At 41.3% G+C, this 23,049-nt stretch overlaps 1 protein-coding gene across 1 annotated transcript in view; it reads left to right on the top strand.

The window, feature by feature from the left end:
• apoba (apolipoprotein Ba) overlaps positions 1 to 23,049 on the top strand; it is a 41,703-nt gene that overhangs the window by 2,419 nt on the left and 16,235 nt on the right. Inside the window, exons 5-18 of the mRNA XM_060933032.1 lie at positions 1 to 148; positions 341 to 493; positions 6,610 to 6,734; positions 8,110 to 8,198; positions 9,091 to 9,538; positions 9,677 to 9,791; positions 9,905 to 10,048; positions 10,229 to 10,434; positions 10,714 to 10,918; positions 11,006 to 11,185; positions 11,277 to 11,492; positions 11,597 to 11,764; positions 12,045 to 12,250; positions 13,395 to 13,574. Coding sequence (XP_060789015.1) covers positions 1 to 148; positions 341 to 493; positions 6,610 to 6,734; positions 8,110 to 8,198; positions 9,091 to 9,538; positions 9,677 to 9,791; positions 9,905 to 10,048; positions 10,229 to 10,434; positions 10,714 to 10,918; positions 11,006 to 11,185; positions 11,277 to 11,492; positions 11,597 to 11,764; positions 12,045 to 12,250; positions 13,395 to 13,574 — 2,583 coding nt within the window. The remainder of the gene's footprint in view (positions 149 to 340; positions 494 to 6,609; positions 6,735 to 8,109; positions 8,199 to 9,090; positions 9,539 to 9,676; positions 9,792 to 9,904; positions 10,049 to 10,228; positions 10,435 to 10,713; positions 10,919 to 11,005; positions 11,186 to 11,276; positions 11,493 to 11,596; positions 11,765 to 12,044; positions 12,251 to 13,394; positions 13,575 to 23,049) is intronic.

The following is a 23,049-nucleotide window of genomic DNA, read 5'->3' as shown; positions in this document are numbered from 1 at the left end:
GAGCCCCTTGAAATTTGTGGTGAAGCCTGTGGGCAAACAATTCATCTATCCTGAAAAGGATGACCCTGAGAAAATAGTGAGCTTAAAGAAAGGGATCATATCTGCTCTTTTAGTGCCTGCCACTGAGGAGGAGCATAACAGAATAATGGTAAGATTGTTTCGGATAAAGGGTTTAGAACAATATTTGGAGCTCTGTATTTATTTATTTATTTATTCTGTTCATCTGAGGGTTTGTGTATACATTTCTATTATGTCCTGTCCTGGAATGCCTAATATGTTACCGTGTGGTCATTACTGTGCCATTATTTCATGAGTGTCTCACTATTGCTTTGTTTTAAAGACTACCATACATGGTAGGTGCCCAACTGACCTCACTGTCAACTCAAGGAATGATATATACACTGATGTCACTGTGGTCAGGGATTTGTCAACATGCAGTCATTTTTATCCTCACAACCTCCCTTCCAGTCCTCTGTCTCTTCCAATTGACCTGGTAAGAGTTTATTGGTGGTTAAAACCTTTCTAATTAGAGTTGTGGGTTATATATATATATATATATATATATATATATATATATATATATATATATATATATATATATGTGTGTGTGTGTGTGTGTGTATGTACAACCCCGATTCCAAAAAAGTTGGGACAAAGTAAAAATTGTAAATAAAAACGGAATGCAAAATTTACAAATCTCAAAAACTGATATTGTATTCACAATAGAACATAGACAACATATCAAATGTCGAAAGTGAGACATTTTGAAATTTCATGCCAAATATTGGCTCATTTGAAATTTCATGACAGCAACACATCTCAAAGTTGGGACAGGGGCAATAAGAGGCTGGAAAAGTTAAAGGTACAAAAAAGGAACAGCTGGAGGACCAAATTGCAACTCATTAGGTCAATTGGCAATAGGTCATTAACATGACTGGGTATAAAAAAAAGCATCTTGGAGTGGCTCTCAGAAGTAAAGATGGGAAGAGGATCACCAATCCCCCTAATTCTGCGCCGACAAATAGTGGAGCAATATCAGAAAGGAGTTCAACAGTGTAAAATTGGAAAGAGTTTGAACATATCATCATCTACAGTGCATAATATCATCAAAAGATTCCGAGAATCTCAAAGAATCTCTGTGCGTAAGGGTCAAGGCCGGAAAACCATAGTGGGTGCCCGTGATCTCCGGGCCCTTAGACGGCACTGCGTCACATACAGGCATGCTTCCATATTGGAAATCACAAAATGGGCTCAGGAATATTTCCAGAGAACATTATCTGTGAACGCAATTCACCGTGCCATCCGCCGTTGCCAGCTAAAACTCTATAGTTCAAAGAAGAAGCCGTATCTAAACATGATCAAGAAGCGCAGACGTCTTCTCTGGGCCAAGGCTCATTTAAAATGGACTGTGGCAAAGTGGAAAACTGTTCTGTGGTCAGACGAATCAAAATTTGAAGTTCTTTATGGAAATCAGGGACGCCGTGTCATTCGGACTAAAGAGGAGAAGGACGACCCAAGTTGTTATCAGTGCTCAGTTCAGAAGCCTGCATCTCTGATGGTATGGGGTTGCATTAGTGCGTGTGGCATGGGCAGCTTACACATCTGGAAAGACACCATCAGTGCTGAAAGGTATATCCAGGTTCTAGAGCAACATATGCTCCCATCCAGACGACGTCTCTTTCAGGGAAGACCTTGCATTTTCCAACATGACGATGCCAAACCACATACTGCATCAATTACAGCATCATGGCTGAGTAGAAGAAGGGTCCTGGTAATGAACTGGCCAGCCTGCAGTCCAGATCTTTCACCCATAGAAAACATTTGGCGCATCATAAAACGGAAGATACGACAAAAAAGACCTAAGACAGTTGAACAACTAGAATCCTACATTAGACAAGAATGGGTTAACATTCCTATGCCTAAACTTGAGCAACTTGTCTCCTCAGCCCCCAGACGTTTACAGACTGTTGTAAAGAGAAAAGGGGATGTCTCACAATGGTAAACATGGCCTTGTCCCAACTTTTCTGAGGTGTTGTTGTCATGACATTTAAAATCACCTAATTTTTCTCTTTAAATGATACATTTTCTCAGTTTAAACATTTGATATGTCATCTATGTTCTATTCTGAATAAAATATAGAATTTTGAAACTTCCACATCATTGCATTCTGTTTTTATTTACAATTTGTACTTTGTCCCAACTTTTTTGGAATCGGGGTTGTATGTACAGTGGGGAAAACAAGTATTTGATCCCTTGCTGATTTTGTTGGTTTACCCACCAAGAAAGACTTGATCAGTCTGTAATTTTAATGGTAGGTGTATTCTAACATGTGGAGACAGAATATCAAAAAGAAAATCCAGAAAATAACTTTTAAATATCTATATTAATTTATTTGTATTTTATTGAGAAAAAGAAGTATTTGATCCCTTAGTAACTATCAAGAGTTCTTGTTAATACAGACAAGTTAGACTCTCCAAATTACCTTGTCACCTACACTCTAAAAAATAATGGGGCCAGTACTGGTTCTTCAGGGCGATGCCATAGAAGAACCTTTTTCAGGGCTTCAAAGAACCGTTCATGCAACAGTTCTTTAAAGAACCATTTAAACCATTTGTTTGAGCAGTGAAGACAGATTTGTGTAAACATAGCCTATGTGCATTGACCAGCAAATGGTAAGAGAATGCCAGGCTCTGAAGAACCATTTCCAATGTGAAGAACCTTTCGCATAATGTAATGGTTCATCACAGAGTTTTGACTCTCCATGGAACCATCCAGAGATTTGAAGAACCACTGAAGCACCTTTATTTTTTAGAGTGTAAATTGAAGACACCTGATATCACTAATGATTTGTATAAAAGCCACCTGGCCACAGAATCAATCAGTTTGTCAGACTCCAAACTCTCCAACATGGGAAAGACTAAAGAGCTTTCTGTGGATTTAAGGGAGAAGATTGTAGACCTGCACAAGACCGGTATGGGCTACAAAACCATTAGCAAGAAGCTGGGCATTAAGGTGACAACTGTTGGTGCAATTGTGCGCAAGTACAAGACTCACAACATGATCATCAATCGACCTAGGTCTGGGGCTCCAAACAAGATCTCACCTCGTGGGGTTTCCAGGATCATGAGAACAGTGAGAAATAGACCTAATACAACACGGGCAGAGTTAGTGGATGATCTTAAAGCAGCTGGGATCACAGTCACCAAGCAAACAATTGGTAACACTTTACACCGCAATGGTCTAACATCTTGCAGTGCTCACAAAGTACCCTTGCTTAAGGCTACGTTTACATTAGACCGTATCTGTCTCGTTTTCTTCGCGGATGCACTGTCCGTTTACATTAAACCGCCTGGAAACGCCGGGAAACGGGAATCCGCCAGCGTCCACGTATTCAATCCAGATCGTGTCAGCTCCGGTGCTGTGTAAACATTCAGAATACGCGGATACGCTGTGCTGAGCTCTAGCTGGCGTCTCATTGGACAACGTCACTGTGACATCCACCTTCCTGATTCGCTGGCGTTGGTCATGTGACGTGACTGCTGAAAAACGGCGCGGACTTCCGCCTTGTATCACCTTTCATTAAAGAGTATAAAAGTATGAAAATACTGCAAATACTGATGCAAATACTGCACACTGTGTAGTTATGATTGTCTTTAGGCTTGCCATCCTTCCACTTGCAAGTGGTAAGTGATATGCGCTGGGATCACACACACAGCGGCTCAGTCCCGAATCACAGCTTGTTCACTTCACTCATGTGCTCTGTGAGCTGTGCAAGGCCGGAGTGCGCACCCTCCAGAGGGCACTCGCTGTTCAGGGCGGAGTGATTTGGAGCGCAGGATGCCTGCGGAGCCGAGCGTATCCGTGTATTGGTATTGCTGTGTGCACGCAAATTGTGTATTGGTGTTGCTGTGTGCACACTAATCGTTTTAAAAATGTTAATCTGATGATCCGCTGATACGGTCTAATGTAAACATGGGCTAAGAAAGCACATGTGCAGGCCCGCCTGAACTTTGCCAATGAACATCTGAATGACTTGGAGAGTGACTGGGAGAAGGTGTTATGGTCAGATGAGACCAAAATTGAGCTCTTTGGCATCAATTCAACCTGTTGTGTCTGGAGGGAGAGACATGCTGCTTATGACCCCAAGAACACCATCCCCACTGTCAAGCATGGAGGTGGTAACATTATGCTTTGGGGGTGTTTTTCTGCACAGGGCACAGGGCTACTTCACCGTATCAATGGGAGGATGGATGGAGCCATGTACCGTAAAATCCTAAATGAAAACCTCCTTCCCTCTGCCAGGAAGCTTAAAATGGGTTGTGGATGGGTCTTCCAGCAGGATAATGACCCAAAGCATACAGCCAAGGCAACCAAGGAATGGCTAAAGAAGAAACATATCAAGGTCATGGTGGAGTGGCCCAGCCAGTCTCCGGACCTGAATCCTATAGAAAATCTATGGACAGAGCTGAAGCTCAGAGTTGCCAAGCGACAGCCACGGAATCTTGATGATTTAGAGGTCATTTGCAAAGAAGAGTGGACCAAAATTCCTCCTAATATGTGCAGAAACCTGGTCATCAACTACAAAAAATGTCTGACCTCTGTGCTTGCTAATAAGGGGTTTGCCACAAAGTACTAAGTCCTTTTGGCAAGAGGGTTCAAATACTTATTTTCCTCAATAAAATGCAAATAAATTAATACAAATTCTTTAAAGTCGATTTCTTGATTTTCTTTGTGATATTCTGTCTCAGCATGTTATACTACACCTACCATTAATATTACAGACTGATCGAGTCTTTATTAGTGGCCAAACCAACAAAATCAGCAAGGGATCAAATACTTGTTTTCCCCACTGTATGTGTGTGTGTGTGTGTGTGTGTGTGTGTGTGTGTGTGTGTGTATGTATGTATGTATGTATGTATGTATGTATATGTACACATACACAGTACTGGGCAAAAGTCGAAGGCACATGTAAAGAAATGCTGTACACCAAAAATGGCTTTAAAAAATAATGAAATTAAGTGTTTCAACATTAAAAAATTTCTATAAACAGCAATAAGCCATAATAAGTGAAGCAAAGTCAGTGTTTGGTGTAAGACAATCCTTTGCTTTAAAAAAAATAGTAGTCTTGGGTACAAGGAGTGCAGTTTTATAAGGAAATGAGCTGTAGGTAAATTAAGAAATGAGCTTCTTAATTTTGTAGCAAAACCCAGTAGCCTTCATTATGTTTTCTTTTTTAATCTGAAAACTGGTCTCATGTAATATGTTGCTCAGATACAAACATCATGGCACAAACACAGGAGATTTCTGAGGACCCCAGAAAAAGTGTTGTTGATGCTCATCAGGCTGGAAAAGTTACAAATCCATCTCTAAAGAGTTTGGACTCCACCAATCCACAGTCAGATTGTGTAGTGACAGATTGTGTACAAATGGAGGAAAATTAAGACCATTGTTACCCTCCTCAGGAGTGGTCGACCAGCAAAGATCACTCCAAGAGCAAGGCGTATAATAGTCGGCGAGGTCACAAAGAACCCCAGGCTAAATTCTAAGCAACTGAAAGCCTCTCTTACATTGGCTAATGTTAATGTTCATGAGTCCACCATCAGGAGAACACTGAACAACAATGGTGTGCATGGTAGGGTTGCAAGGAGAAAGCCACTGCTCTCCAAAAAGAACATTACTGCTTGTCTGCAGTTTGCTAAAGATCACGTGGACAAGCCAGAAGGCTATTGGAAAAATGTTTTGTGGACAGATGAGACCAAAATAGAACTTTTTGGTCTAAATGATAAGCATTATGTTTGGAGAAAGGAAAACACTGCATTCCGACATAAGAACCTTATCCCATCTGTGAACTATGGTGGTGGTAGTATCATGGTTTGGGCCTGTTTTGCTGCATCTGGGCCAGGATGGCTTGCCATCATTGATGGAACAATGAATTCTGAATTATACCAGTGAATTCTAAAGGAAAATGTCAGGACATCTGTCCATGAACTGAACCTCAAGAGAAGGTGGGTCATGCAGCAAGACAACGACCCTAAGCACACAAGTCGTTCTACCAAAGAATGGTTAAAGAAGAATAAAGTTCAATAAATGGCCAAGTCAAAGTCCTGACCTTAATCCAATCGAAATGTTGTGGAAGGACCTGAAGCGAGCAGTTCATGTGAGGAAACCCACCAACATCCCAGAGTTGAAGCTGTTCTGTATGGAGGAATGGGCTAAAATTCCTCCAAGCCGGTGTGCAGGACTGATCAACAGTTACCAGAAACGTTTAGCTGCAGTTATTGCTGCACAAGGGGGTCACACCAGATACTGAAAGCAAAGGTTCACATACTTTTGCCACTCACAGATATGTAATATTGGATCATTTTCCTCAATGAATAAATGACCAAGTATAATATTTTTGATTCATTTGTTTAACTGGGTTCTCTTTATCTACTTTTAGGACTTTTGTGAAAACCTGATGATGTTTTAGGTCATATTTATGCAGTGTGTGTGTGTGTGTGTAGATGTATGTATGTATGTATGTATGTATGTATGTATGTATGTATGTATGTATGTATAATGCCTCCTCACTGCTCAGACACTTTTTTCTTTTCATTTTTTTTTTTACAGAATGGACTTCTCACCAAGTTCATCACTAGCACTCAAACCTGCAACTATCAATTTGACAACAGGAAAAAGCACATGACAGAGGCCCAATGCACAGAGAAACACCTCTTCATTCCATTCTCTCATGAGTGAGTAATAAGTACCAGTACATCCTCCCAACTGCTGCCATATAATAACAAATTTAACAAATTACAATTGTTATAGAGCAGGAAAGCAAGAGACAATACAAAATGCAGTTTAGATTCATCCAGTGATATACTTCTGAGAAGAATTCAAATAAACATATAATAGTATCTGAATGTATTGTTAATACATTGAGGTAACTGTCATAAATAGGTCTCATTGTTATTATTATGTTCATTTGTGTTCACAGAACATTTATCTTAATGTAAAAACTTGGGAAATATGTATATGAATTGGCCATAATCAAGGTCATGAAACTGAAGCTGTACTCTTTTTCATATTCTTGATTTGCTATTTTGTGTTCTCCAGTTAATTAATTGTGCCTACTTTTTGTTTCATTTTTGTTTTTCTCTAAATAAAACATGCAGTCATCTGCTGTGGCTCTACTTCAGTTTAAGTACATAGAAGTAATGCATAAAATATTTTTTACTCTTACATGTTTTTGTACATTTTCCAAAACATGTCTGTCTGCTGGAAGACATCGTCATTACAGTAAAGGGACTAAATACTAGAATAAATGCTGTTTCACTCCCCTTTAACTAAAATAGGCTTAAGTGGGATTTTTTTTTTTAATGTCATGAACCTACACAAAATAAACCATGAGTTTGAACTGGGGGAAAATAAATATAGTTCACAAAATTATTGTCAGATAAACACATTAACTACACACAAGTTGATCAATAATCAACAAATTATGGCAGCTTGTTGCATCAGAATTAATTTGGGGGTTTCAAGACAAATGATATAAATGCTTCTGCAATCACAAAATTTTTAGAATTTTTATTTGCAAACAATCTTGCAAAATAAATTGTTTATGCCCCTCCCATTCTACTAGTATTATGGGCTAATTTGTGATTTATAGTCCATTTCAGTTCTAGCTTGTAACATTAAAATATGTTGAAAAGCCACACTATATGCAAGTAAAATAATAATAATAACTGAGCCATGCCTCCCTTTTGGTCAAACTCTGCTTTATGTTCTTATCTGACTTATTTAAGCACTTTTTGTTACTCTTAACTTATTTATTTATTTATTTATTTAATGTGTACATGTACAAAACAATGACTCTTAATTACTTATTTAGTCTCAACAAGTGAGTCTTATATGCAGGTTTTGCTCCACTATAATTCAACAGATACTCTTTCTTGTATTTTAATACCCACTGTATTTTATGTTTGTGTATTTATTATTTTTTAGTGTATTTACATTTCATTTTTCTGTTTCTTTTTCTATCACACATTACACATTATTCAATCCCTGAATAAGAAATGCATCATATTTATTAAAACTACTCCAGGTTAATTCTAGCATTTTCTTTAGGGGCCAGTATGGTATTTCTTCTGAGGTGAAACAGAGTCTGGTTCTGCAAGAGTCAGTGAAGATTAACAACAGATATTTCAACACAGATGGTATGTAACCCTAAAGGAAAAAGTCTTAATACATCACATAATTACATAGCTACAGATGGGTGACAATTTAAAAGAAAAAAAAAACATTAGCCATAATACTATAGGGACATTTTGCTGGCATGGTGCCCAGTTTTCCCCTTATAGCAAATGTATTCAAACACTTCTCCCATGAGCACCACTTCATAGTTTTTTGAGAACTTGTGCATATTTTGGTGTATCTTTGCATTCAGTTGTTAAGCTGTAGAGCTCCTATGCAAAATATGTAAAGACTGGCAGGTTTGAAATGGACATTTAAATATTTATTAACGTCCCAGCTTCAGTGTGAATACCTTTGCCTTAGATGGAAGAATCATTAAAGTCAGTACAAAGTTATTCTGCCTGAACACCTCGATCCAATGATGAAGACAAGGCAATGTTCCAATCCACAGATCACAGTGGCTCACTAAATGGTTTGATGAGGATGAAAATGATGGAAATTGTATGCTGTAATCAGACTTCAAGCAAATTGGACACCAATGGGAGATTTTGGATTGACATGTTAGATAACATTCTCCACAACTATCAAAGTTTTTTGAGGGGATATCTTGTGGTAGAATGGTGTTCCATCCCCCAGTACAGCTCAATAGATTGGTGGGCTCATGGTGGCCATCTTAGTAATTTGTCACCCATCTGTATATCAACTATTTTAAAAGGTTTAAATCTAGAAGCCTTCATTGTTCTAATCTGTCCATTTGGTGGAACCCCTTAAAAGTTCTATATACAGGAGTGTTTCCCCTATCTGAGGATGCTCCAAGTAGAATCTCTTTAGGAAGCAAAAAAACCCTAATTACTGAAAGAACACCATTGTCTAAAAGAGTTGTTAGCAGGGTTCCTCTCTTTACTTTTTGAACAGGCACATCTGAGAAAACACTTTTCCAAGAACAAGTGGAAGACACATCTTTAATCCAGAACAAAAAGGACATTGTTGCCTTGATGAAAACCATCAATGACCTGCCTCACTCTAGAAGGAACCAGGAGAGGGCACGTCTATTCCATAAACTGGTCTCACAGATCCGTGGAATGAAGAATGAGACCTTGTCTTTGGCTGTTGAAGAAATGATTGTGATTTCCAAATGGCTGACCTGGCAAGCTCTGTTCCAGTGTGGAACCAATGAATGCACCAGTGCCATTCTGCAGGTCCTGAGAGATGTCAATGAACCAGGTTGGGAGGCAGATGCCATAACATATGTCTTGAGTCTTCTGCCACAAGCCAGTCCACAGCGCCTTAGAGACATACTTAGCATGGCTCAGCACCGCCAGAGCAAGCCCATCATGTATGCCCTTGCTAACACTGTGATAAAGTGAGTGTTTGTTGTTGTTTTTTTTAATCTTCCAGTTTCCTCAAACAGGCATATTTAATGTGTAGACTCAGAAGATAAAATACTCTGTCATTTGTAAAAAATTTCTTACTGAATATGTTTAAATGTGTGTCTTTATAGATTCTCAAAATATCAAGCAATTAATGTTCCTGAAGTGAAAGCAGTCGCAGAGTTCATGGAGTTTATGCTAGGTGATTGCTCAGGAGATGAGGACAAAACATTTCTCACATTGAGGGTACACACAGTAGTTTATCTTGCAATGCTTAGCAGAATGATCATTTAGATAATCATCGAGGAGTTAGATAGCTTTGGATATATAGGCACTGAGATTGTTGGATTGTTTTGCAGGTCATTGGTGTTATGGGAAAATACATGGAGGGCTTTCCATCTCTAAAATCCACTCTCTTAAAGTGTATGTACCAGCAGGATGCTTCTTTGTCAGTACAAAAATCAGCCATCCATGCTTTCAGACTGATGAAACTCGATGCTGATGTAAGTCAAATCTATAACCAAACTTTTATTTCTGAAATAATGCTAATTTAAACTAAACCGTACATACAACTGTTTCATGAACATTTTCTTTTACATTGTTATTTCATTTCCAAAATATTCCTATTCTATCATGATTTCAATGTCTTTGTTTTAGTCTTTATTTTTTGTCATGGCTTCCAGGTGACGAGCGCCCTGTTACAGCAGTACCAGGGCACTGAAGCACCTGCCCAGAAACGTATTGCTGCATATTTAATGTTAATGAGGAACCCTGATATAGTAGAGGAGGTGTTGAAGACAATGAAAAATGAGAAAGATCTGCAGGTCAAGAGCTTTGTTGTGTCTCACATCACTAACCTCTTGGACACAGAAGATCCAAATCTCCAGACGTATGTTTGACAAGCCTATATATCTTATTATATTTTATTATATAATCATATATTTTATGTTTTAGACAGACATGCATTACAAGTACAGTAGGATATTTTCCATTTTTTTTCTGGATATTCCAGGTATTTGGTATAACTTTTTGCAAGAAAATATTGCTCTTGTCTTCAGTTTAAACGTTAAAATTTATATATTTATGCAAATCCTAAATAAGAAAAAGTATATTTTGATAAAGGCACCAGTCCATGTTCACACCTCTGTTTTCTCTTCATGTCATACAGAGCAAAGGATTACATTAAAAAAGCCTTGGAAAGTGATGCAGACTTATCTGCTAGGGATTTCACAAAGTTTTCTCGTAATTACAAGATTCATGTGCCATGGACTGGTTCTGTAGAGAGCAATGTCATCTTCGACTCTGCCAGTTATATGCCCAGAGAAATCACATTGGCAACCACCCTTGATACTTTCAACTTGGAGTTACTGGAGGTATTGTTTTGTCCAGTTTACTATATCAAATAATGTCACATAATATTTGCTCTCAAATGTATTTAATTAAATTCCATTCCCCCCCAGATTGGTCTGGAAAGTGAAGGGTTAGAGCCAACCATTGATGCCTTGTTTGGTGAAAATGGATTCTTTCCTGATACCATCTCCAAGGCTATGTACTGGGCAAATGACCAGGTTCCACCCCAAATCAGCAAGTTTCTGGAGAAATGGATTGCTCCTTTAAAAGGCAGCAGGATGAAGAGAGAGGTATACTCGGAACAAGGAACATATTGTATAGTGGCATTATTTTTATTATTTTGAAAGTTTAAATAGATTTTATAGACCAGTGTCCCCACAGATCTCCCAGAACATTTTGGAGCAGATTAAAGACAACTTTGAGGAGTTCAGACAAGGCCTCAAGTCTTTTAAAGAGAATAAAGATGCTCCTAAAGCCATGGCCTACCTCCAGTTTTTGGGAACAGAACTGGGATACATGAAGACAAGTGAACTCACTGGCATTCTTGAAAATATCATAACATACAAAAATATTTTCTTCAGCAACATTTTAACACCAGTATGTACAATTAGGCTCCTGAAAATAGTATATTGCTCGTACACACTACAAGTATTTCTAAATAACATGTAAAAACTAACCTTATACCTCTCTCATGTCTGAAGTTTCTGCAGAAACTGTTATCTGCAACAGATAATGAGGTTTTTGCCCACTACATGTTCCTGGATGAAGCCTTCACCCTACCCACAGGTTCTGGTTTCCCTCTGAAATTTTCTTTGGCTGGAATTTTTGCCCCTGGTGCAACCGGAGGCCTGAAGTTTAAACGTGGCATGGTAAACTTCTTAAGTCCCAATACACAATTGAACTGAATCTGAATCTGGAGACTAAACTTAATCTGAAGATTAAATTATTCTATACTTAGTATTTGGTCAGTTAAAGTGTTAGCATCATACTATTGTAATGACTTCCTGTGATATAATGATGACACAAGTCAATGGCAGGTTATATTGTTGGTATTATTTCAGTTGGCATTTGGAAATGTTGGCAAAATATGGGTGTTGCACACAAAATGGAGTAGTCTTTTAATTGAATATTTTCTGTCATTTTTGATAGCAACAGCTCACGTTCAAGCCATCGATGGGAGTTGAGTTTGTTACCCAGATGGGCATCTATTTCCCAGAATTTATAGATGCTGGTATTAGAATGCACACAAACATATACCATGAGAGTGGCCTGGACTCCAAAATCACACTGAGTGCCACCGAAATCAAGTTTTCCATCCCTGTGACAAAGGAGAACACCCAACTGCTAAGCATCAGGTAGGACATTAAAAAAAAAAAAAGCAATATTTACAGCAGTGGCATTTGCTCTCCCAACAACATGCATTCTTTTGATGGTGCAATAATAAGGCACAACATCAACTCAGTGATGCAGAATTATTTCTTAAAAATGCTGTACCCTAATAGCACTGATGGGTAGCACATTAAAAATGGTTAAACCTAGAAATCCAAAAGGTCTTTTCCTAATAAAGAGGGAACACCTTTAGGAAGCTAAGAACCCTTAACTACACTTAACATTATTAACTATGTAATGATGAACACAATTCAAAAATTTAAGGAAACAGAGCCAGGCTTCCTATATATCAAGTACAATTATACACTCCAGAATTATTGGCACGCTTGGATAAGATGGGTAAGAAAGATAATGAAAAAATGTCTTTGTGGTTAATTAATTTAGTCTCACAAAAATGAATGATTCTCTGATCCCCAATTTGATGAATCACTAAGAAGATTTAGCATGTGTCATCTCATTTATTCCCCAGTGAAACAGGAAGTTGTAGTTGAATGCTTAAGAGTATAGTGAAATTTACTTTAATTAGATTTCTTTCATTGTGAGATTGAACTAATTGACCACGATTAGGGTTTGTTCTGAATTATTTATACCCATCATTACCAAGGGGGCCAGTATTTCTAGAGCTGAATGTATACCATGTTTGGTGGAATCCAGATAACATCCACAACATTGTAGGTAGAAACTGTGAAATGCTTTACCACTACCCCAACAACCATTTTGGCAAAACCAAACTCGTTGGCTTTTGAAAAGCAATTAGTGTTATGTTTAATGTAAAGGAATGACGGGGGCATAATTATAGATTTAATTTTAGACCCATTTAAAAAATAGCATTGATGAGAAATAATGGGTCTCTTGCAGAGATTCAGGATTAGTAGTAGGTTACAGAAGTCCATCTGTGAAGTCTATGGAAGCTTCTGGATGCTTCTGCCAGACAGTCTAAAAAATGTGAATTGCCCACATGTGATGTACAGTTCTATCTAAGAAAAATGACAATGTAATCTTAATAGCATAAAAATGTAGTTTAAAGTGCATCAGATTAAAGTGAGGAATTATATACTTTAACAGTTTATGTTGAATTTATTATGTTTATATTATGTCCTTTAAAAACAGCAATGAGCTATTTTCAATCACTTCCACTACGGCCAAAAAAGTATCTCCTAATGAGGAAGACAAAACTGACTCTACACAATGCAGTCCCATCTTCCCTGGAATGAAGTACTGTACCATACTTCACTACTACAATGCCAACTCTGCCCATTCCCCTTACTACCCCCTAACCGGAGAAACTAGGTAAGCAGGCCATTGACATCACACACCTTGTACATTCAACTTGTGTTATGCCTTCACAGTGTCTCAGATCTGAAATACAATAGAATAGTTTGGAAGAGGATAAACATACACAGAGATTTATATATAGTATATGAGAATGAGCAGATACAGTGTGCTTTATAATATTTTTTATATAACACTTAGTTCCGGTCCACTAATTTGATTTGTCGAGCGGCGTTCCAAGATTGCTGATATTTCATGATAACACCACTGAGATGTTTCACTGTGTGTATCACTCCACTTGTCATGGAAAACTCTAAACTCTAGTTCCTAGTTCTAACCAGTTTCTGTGGTAGTATTAGCAACATTATCAGTGAACATGACAAATGATACTTTCCAGGAATATAACTTTTGACTGAAAATATGAAAGCTCATCGGTTGAAGATGAAAAAGAAGGGACACCAATTTTACCAGAAGCACCTTTAACGGGAATGGATGAATCAATATGAGATAACTAGCCAGCTAGGTGACATGCTATAAAGTGAGTGTGGCTTCTTTGGGATCTGTGTCCACTTGTGGAGCAAAAATAAATGGAACATTTGGCTAGATTTTAATCAAAATATCACTTAATATTAATTTATTGTTTACAGTAATGTTCTGTAAAAGCAATATCACACTCAGGTCATGCTGTTGTATTGAATATCAGCACAGCTGTGATAAATGACTTAAAAATAATGATATGAAATGTTTCAACATTAAAAAATACTATAAACAGCATTAAGCCATAATAAATGAAACAAAGTCAGTATTTGGTGTGAGACGACCCTTTGCTTGAAAAAAAAGTAGTCTCAGGGACAATGAGTGCAGTTTTAATATATAGATTTAGGCACTGCCTAAAAGTGGAGCTCCCATCTGTTTCTGGGTTGTAAAATTTTCTTATATCATAGCCAGCCTCTTTTGTTTTATTTCTTTACCAGCTATAACACTGGCCACTAGGCGGTGTGTATGACTGGTAATTACTAACATTGGCCACTAGGCGGTGTGTATGACTGGTAATTACTAACACTGAGGTGTATGAGGTGTCAAGGAGGATTGGTGCCCTCTGTAGGGGGGCTTGTCATGTCTTTTTCAAGACAGCTCGTCCTGCATTGGTTCCCACTTGGCACTCAACTCCCACCTGTGGCTCTACGAAGCTGTAGCATGCGCAGTGGCCACACCCTGGTAACTGCTTTGGCAGGCGGGCTGAACCAGGTGAGGGGAGCCGGTCGGGTCTCAAACCCTCCAGTGAGTTTAACAAGGTATGCCTACCCAAGCATGTGAAGACTAGAGTCGGCGGAGTGAGCGGATGAGGTCATCTTTGTCCCAATGGTCATGAAGGTGTCGACAGCAAGCGCCGTGGAGTGCCAAGAGCACGTCAAGGCACTAGAGATGTTGTGGTCATCCATTGCAGCTGACGAAGTCCCTGGTCATGACGGTTTCTCCGTACCACTGGAACCTGGCTTCTGAGGCTGAGAGAGTGGGATCGCCCCATGCATCAACTTTCCCACTTTAAACTCCTCCCACACAGGTGTTTCCTCTTGTGTAATTCCAAACACCTCCCCCCTCCATAAAGTCCTGCGGCGATGGGGAACGGGCGAAGCAACAGGTGGAGGTGACCACTGGCAGTTGTAGTTCGGACCCTGCACGTAGGCGGCCTGGCGGCAACAGTCACTCTCCTTCTGACCCCGGGACAACAGTGGAGTTGCGTTCCCCCAGGCAACTGAGCAGCCTCTTCAGGACAGCTCTGCTCACCCTCATATGAGGGAGGGGACTAGAAAAGGTGTCCCAACCAAATGCTTGTCCCATCCAACTGGCCAGCAAACCACAGCTGGCAGTTCTACCTCTCAAGAGGTCGAAACCAAAGAAAAAAGAAACTGATTCTCGGTGCGTGGAACGTATGCACTCTCATGGATAGAGAGGCCTCCTCAAGGCCCGAGAGAAGAACAGCCCTCATTGCAAAGGAACTGGCCCGCTACCGCATTGACATTGCGGCCCTCAGCGAAACCAGGCTAGCTGGAGAAGGATCTGTTGCTGAACTAAAAGGCGGCTACACCTTCTGGAAAGGCAAGGCCAAAGATGAAGAAAGAATTCATGGAGTAGAACTGGCCATCAAAACATCGCTCCTCAAGCAATTGCCTGACCTACCAACACCACTTCCAGTGACAAACTCATCCTGTTAGGCGACTTCAACGCCAGAGTCGGAGCAGACTGCAGAAACTGGAAAGGCGTGCTAGGACCACACAGCACAGGAAAACTAAACTCCAACGGTCTGATGCTCCTTAGTCTTTGTGCAGAGTACCACCTGATCATCACATACACACTGTTCCGGCAAGCAGACAAACACAAGACAACATGGATGCACCCAAGATCCAAACAATGGAATCTGATAGACTTTGCCATCTGCCGCCAGAGAGACATCCGTGATGTCAGGATCACCAAGGCCATGCGTGGAGCTGAGTGCTGGACGGACCATTGTCTAGTCAGGTCCATCCTGTCCCTGCACATCGCCTCGACACACCGCAAGATGCTGAAAGTCATCAGGCCAACGTTCAACGTCGCCAAGCTCGAACAACTGTGGCGACGCAGCGAGTTTGCGGATGACCTGGACGACTGACTGACTGCCCATGGACCTTTGACCAGCTGCCCAACACAAAAGTGGGAGCAGTTCAGATCACTGGTGACAGAGTCAGCAAAGACCACCATCGGACCCAGGAAATGAGTGCACCAGGACTGGTTCAATGAGAATGACGAAGACATCAGAAAACTCTTAGCTGACAAGCAGAAGGCCTTCCTTGAGTGGCAGAATGACACCTCCTCTGTCTCGAAGCGTGATCGCTTCAAACACCTCCAGAAGCAGGCCCAAGCAGCACTGCGTAAAATGCAGGATGAGTGGTGGGAGAAGAAGGCAGATGAAGTCCAAAGATATGCCAACACACAGAACTCCAAAATGTTCTTCAGCACCATCAAGGAAGTCTAAACACCTGCCAAGCCATGTACCATCCCACTCCTGTCGTCAGATGGCTCAACCTTGCTGAAGGAGAAGAGCAGCATCAATTCACAATGGAGAGAGCATTTCAGTAACCTGCTCAACAGGCCTTCCACTGTAGACCCCTCTGCCCTTGATCTGATCCCATGAAAGCCCACTGTCCATGACCTCGACCTCCCCCCTACAATGGATGAAGTCTTGAAGGCGATCGGACAGACCAGCTCGGGGAAAGCGCCCAGGATGGACAGAATCCCAGCAGAGATCTTCAAATCTGCTGGTCCCGTGGCCCTAGAAGCCTTCCACTCACTCCTCACCAACACCTGGGAAGAAGACCTGCCCAAAGACTTTAGGGATGCCACGGTTGTCTCCCTGTTTAAGAATAAGGGCAGCAAGACTGATTGTGGCAACTACCGGGGCATCTCCCACCTCTCCATTGCTGGGAAGGTTCTGGCTCGGGTCATCCTCAACCGCCTGATCACCAACATCTCAGAAGGAAACCTGCCCGAGACGCAGTGTGGATTCCGCCCAAACCGCAGCACCATAGACATGATATTCACCGTCCGCCAGGTACAGGAGAAATACCTCGAGCAGAATATGGACCTGTATGCAGTCTTTATAGACCTGATGAAGGCCTTTGACACAGTGAACAGGGAGGCCCTCTGGATCATCCTGTCCAAGCTCGGATGCCTGGACAAGTTTGTGAACCTCACACGCCAGTTCCATGATGACATGACCGGGCAGGTTCTCTCAGGCGGAGAGGTATCGGAGCTGTTCGACATCAGCAATGGCATCAAGCAGGGGTGCGTGCTGGCCCCAGTCCTCTTCAACCTGTTTTTTGCCTGCATACTCAGCCATGACGTCAAGGACCTGGACCTTGGGGTGTACCTGCAATACAAGCTCGATGGATCCATGTTCGGCCTCCGCCAACTGAGCGCTAAGATCAAGACTGTGAAGAAGATTGTCCTGGAAGCTCTGTTTGCTAATGACTGTGCCCTCATGGCCCACAAGGAGTCTGACCTCCAGCTCATCGTAAACAAGTTCGCAGAAGCCTCCCTTCTGTTTGGTCTCAACATCAGCCTCGGCAAGACAGAGGTCCTGTTCCAACCAGTGCCTGCCTCCACCTCCCACCTCCCCTCCATCTCCATCAAGGGAACCCAACTGAAGATGGTGGATGAGTTCAAGTCTCTCAGCGGCACCATCAGCAATGACGGCAGCCTGGATAAAGAGATCAGAGCCAGGATCTGCAAGGCCAGCCAAGCACTTGGTCACCTCCGTGCACACGTCCTGAACCAGCACAGCATCAAGCTCTCCACCAAGCTCAAGGTATACAGGGCCGTGGTCCCCACCAGCCTCCTCTACGGATGTGAGTCGTGGACCCTGTACAGACGACACCTTAAGCAGCTAGAGCGTTTCCACATGCGCAGCCTCAGGTCCATTCTGAACATTCGCTGGCAGGACCGGGTTACAAACCTCGAAGTCCTTGACCGAGCCGAGTCCACCAGCATCGAAGCCATGATCTTGAAAAACCTACTCCGATGGGTAGGACATGTTGTTCGAATGGAAGCTCATCGGCTACCCAAACAGCTGCTGTTCAGAGAACTGTGCTCAGGCAAATGAAACCAAGGCAGGCCACAAAAACGCTACAAAGACTGTAAAGGCCAACCTTTCACATGCTGGAATTGCCCCAAAACAGCTAGAACAAGCGCTAGACAGATCAAACTGACGCACACTAACATGGCGCGCCCAGCTCAACTCTGAAGAAAAAAGACAGGAAGACGCAAGAACAAAAAGAAAGAAGGCCTCAGTTGCGGAGCCGAACGACCCTGGACAGTTCCCCTGCCCTCACTGTCCCCACACCTGCTGCTCAAGGATTGGGCTGCTGAGCCACCTCCGAGCCCACAGCAGAAGTAGTCAACCATAAGAGGACAACGTCATCGTCAGACCGACGGCCAACCAAAGAAGATGGCCATTAGGTGGTGTGTATGACTGGTAATTACTAACACTGGCCACTAGGCAGTGTGTATGACTGGAAATTACTAACACTGGCCACCAGGTGGTGTGTATGACTGGTAATTACTAACACTGGCCACAAGGTGGTGTGTCTCATCTCATCTCATTATCTCTAGCCGCTTTATCCTGTTCTACAGGGTCGCAGGCAAGCTGGAGCCTATCCCAGCTGACTATGGGCGAAAGGCGGGGTACACCCTGGACAAGTCGCCAGGTCATCACAAGGCTGACACATAGACACAGACAACCATTCACACTCACATTCACACCTACAGTACGGTCAATTTAGAGTCACCAGTTAACCTAACCTGCATGTCTTTGGACTGTGGGGGAAACCAGAGCACCCAGAGGAAACCCACGCAGACACGGGGAGAACATGCAAACTCTGCACAGAAAGACCCTCGCTGGCCACGGGGCTCGAACCCGGACCTTCTTGCTGTGAGGCGACAGCGCTAACCACTACATAGGTGGTGTGTATGACTGGTAATTACTGGTATGGTGGAGGCACACACAGGACCGAAACCATCAGAAAACAACTCGATGGGTTTCTTTATGTATCCACTCTATGCCTATGGGGCTCCGTGAGGTGCACTATAAGGAAATGAGCTGTAGGTTTTATTGAGCATCTTGCAGAACCAGCCATAGTTCTTCTGGACACTTTTGGCCCTTTTCCACTACCCTTTTTCAGCTCACTTCAGCTCGCTTCAGCTCACTTCAGCCCGACACAGCTCGCGTTTCGACTACCAAAAACCAGAACGACTCAGCTCGTTTCAGCCCTGCTTAGCCCCTAAAACTCGCACCGTTTTGGAGTGGGGCTGAAGCGAGCCAAAGCGAGCCGACTGAGGCTGGAGGCGTGAGCAGACACTCCCCTGTGCACTGATTGGTGAGGAGGCGTGTCCTCACATGCCTACACACGGCCCGCGAGCACGCTGGGATCTGTAAACACCGCAAACCCGGAAGAAGAATAATTACGAATTACAAGAATTTCTGAAGCCTTATGCGCCTCGCCTCATCTATACGCTCTTGCCAGTATCTGTTGGCGTTGTCGGTGACAACAAGCCACAGCACCAAGACCAGCAACACTAACGACTCCATGTCCTCCATGTTTATTGTTTACTATTCGGGTCGTGAGACTACCGCTTAAAAGATCACTGAATCAGTGACATACAGAGCATCGTGGACGAGTTCGCGGAGCGCAAGGCTCGCCGTATGCCCTTCAAATAATGCGCGCAGTAGGCTATTGATGTTTTATTATGAGCCATGTACAGTATGTCGCCTAATGTTTTTTTGTTTCTGAGTTACATGTTCGTTTGAAGGACTTAATGTACAAAATAACATAGTTGCACCCCGTAGTGTTGAAATTGGTAAACACAGTGCATTCAGTGAGGTTTGCACCGCCCTCCTTTTATTTCTGACTCTTCCTGTCACCACTCTGAGCGCTCATTCGTATGCCCTTCAAATAATGTGCGCAGTATAGGCTATTGATGTTTTATTATGAGCCATGTACAGTATCCTAATGTTTTTTGTTTCTGAGTTACATGTTCGTTTGAAGGACTTGATGTACTAAATAACATAGTTGCACCCGGTAGTGTTGAAATTGGTAAACACCGCAGTTGCGGACATTTTGTAGCCTAAAATGATGTTATGATAAGCTTTAATAAAGGGCCCGGTCATTTGCCCCGCCCCCGGCCCGGCTCTGACTTGTTCCGCCACTGTCACTGATGTCACTGTTTGCGCTGCTTAACGACATCACATGACGTCCACCCACTTTCGCTAACTCCACCCAATGTGTCCACCCACTTCCAGCCAGCACGGTTCAGCGCGGTTGTAGTCGAAATGCAACTCCAACAGCCCCGCTCAGCTCGACTCAGCACGACTCGGCACGGCACGGCTCAGCCGCGTTTGTAGTGGAAAAGCGGCATAAGTCACACTTGCATCTTAATTTTGCAGCAAAACCTGGTAGCCTTCATTATATTTTCTTTTTTTAACCTGAAAAGTGGTCTCTTATGTAATATGCTGCTCAAATACAAATATTTTTTTCTGTAACATTTAATTTTGTGCTGGAAAACAAATGTTCAGAACTCTAAAATGTTTTTGTACTGACTTGATAATGTAGAAGTCATAAAATAAAACTCTATAGCAAAGTTTGTATGAAAAAATAGGCCACCTAAAATTTTTGCAATAGATAGATAGATAGATAGATAGATAGATAGATAGATAGATAGATAGATGTGCTTAAAAGTTTGTGAACCTTTTAGAATTTTCTATATTTCTGCATAAATATGACCTAAAACATCATCAGATTTTCACACAAGTCCTAAAAGTATGTCTACTTGTGTATATCTACTTGAGTTCAAGAGAATCCAGTTAAACAAATGAGACAAAAATATTATACCTGGTGATTTATTTATTGAGGAAAATGATCCAATATTACATATCTGTGAATGGCAAAAGTATGTGAACCTTTGCTTTCAGTATCTGGTGTGACCCCCTTGTGCAGCAATAACTGCAAATAAATGTTTGCGGTAACTGTTGATCAGTCCTGCACACCGGCTTGGAGGAATTTTAGCCCATTCCTCCATACAGAACAGCTTCAACTCTGGGATGTTGGTGGGTTTCCTCACATGAACTGCTCGCTTCAAGTCCTTCCACAACATTTCGATTGGATTAAGGTCAGGACTTTGACTTGGCCATTCCAAAACATTAACTTTATTCTTCTTTAACCATTCTTTGGTAGAACGACTTGTGTGCTTAGGGTCGTTGTCTTGCTGCATGACCCACCTTCTCTTGTGATTCAGTTCATGGACAGATGTCCTGACATTTTCTTTTAGAATTTACTGGTATAATTCAGAATTCATTGTTCCATCAATGATGGCAAGCTGTCCTGGCCCAGATGCAGCAAAACAGGCCCAAACCATGATACTACCACCACCATGTTTCACAGATGGGTTAAGGTTCTTATGCTGGAATTCAGTGTTTTCCTTTCTCCAAACATAATGCTTTTCATTTAAACCAAAAAGTTCTATTTTGGTCTCATCCGTCCACAAAATATTTTTCCAATAGCCTTCTGGCTTTTCCATGTGATCTTTAGCAAACTGCAGATAAGCAGGAATGTTCTTTTTGGAGAGCAGTGGCTTTCTCCTTGCAACCCTGCCATGCACACCATTGTTCAGTGATCTCCTGATGGTGAACATTAACATTAGCCAATGTGAGAGAGGTCTTCAGTTGCTTAGAAGTTACCCTGGGATCCTTTGTGACCTTGCCGACTATTACACACCTTGCTCTTGGAGTGATCTTTGTTGGTCGACCACTCCTGGGGAGGGTAACAATGGTCTTGAATTTCTTCCATTTGTACACAATCTGTCTGACTGTGGATTGGTGGAGTCCAAACTCTTTAGAGATGGTTTTGTAACCTTTTCCAGCCTGATGAGTACCAACAACGCTTTTTCTGAGGTCTTCAGAAATCTCCTTTGTTTGTGCCATGATACACTTCCACAAACGTGTTATGACTTTGATAGATCCCTGTTCTTTAAATAAAACAGGGTGCCCACTCACACCTGATTGTCATCCCACTGATTGAAAACACCTGATTCTAATTTCACCTTCAAATTAACTGCTAATCCTAGGTGTTCACATACTTTTGCCACTCACAGATATGTAATACTGGATCATTTTCCTCAATAAATAAATGACCAAGTATAAAATTTTTGTCTCATTTGTTTAACTGGGTTCTCTTTATCTACTTTTAGGACTTGTGTGAAAATCTGATGATGTTTTAGATTATATTTATGCAGAAATATGGAAAATTCTAAAGGGTTCACAAACTTTTAAGCACCTGTGTGTGTGTGTGTGTGTGTGTGTGTGTATATATATATATATATATATATATATATATATATATATATATATATAGTGAATTCATACAGGCCTCATAACAATTATGTCATCTTGATAAAACATCACATACAAGTTTGTTGTTTCTTTAAAATATGGTTCTCATGCAAGACTAAAAGCTGCAAGATTTATGAGCAGTGTGTTGATAGCAGTAATTGCTCGTCTACCGGACATTTATCCATGGCAGCTGAAAGAGAATTCAAAGTACCACCCCAAATCAGTGATAATTAAATTTTGAGTTCCTGGTTGCATTCTGACGGTGAAAATGCATGACAACATTAAAGTGTTTTGAGCATAATCTGGAAGCTGCAGTTCTGCACAGTAACACATGCTCTGTCTATGATTAAAATCATTGTTAATATTTGTTCATGTTTGTGTCAAATTAGAAACAGGATACTTTTTGGAAAGGGTTAATCAATACAACAAAATATCACAAAATATACTATAATATTAAAGCAAAATGGCCTTTCAATTTCATAAAATCGGTGAAATTTAGTTGCCTCTGAAATTTGGTCATTGTGATATATGTTTATTTCTGTAATATCTCACAAAATATCAGGGCATTCTGTG

The sequence above is a fragment of the Neoarius graeffei genome, chromosome 11, assembly GCF_027579695.1.
Source record: "Neoarius graeffei isolate fNeoGra1 chromosome 11, fNeoGra1.pri, whole genome shotgun sequence".
Classification (NCBI taxonomy): Eukaryota; Metazoa; Chordata; class Actinopteri; order Siluriformes; family Ariidae; genus Neoarius; species Neoarius graeffei.
Note: the sequence above shows the minus strand (reverse complement) of the source record. Positions and strands in the feature narration are given on the sequence as shown.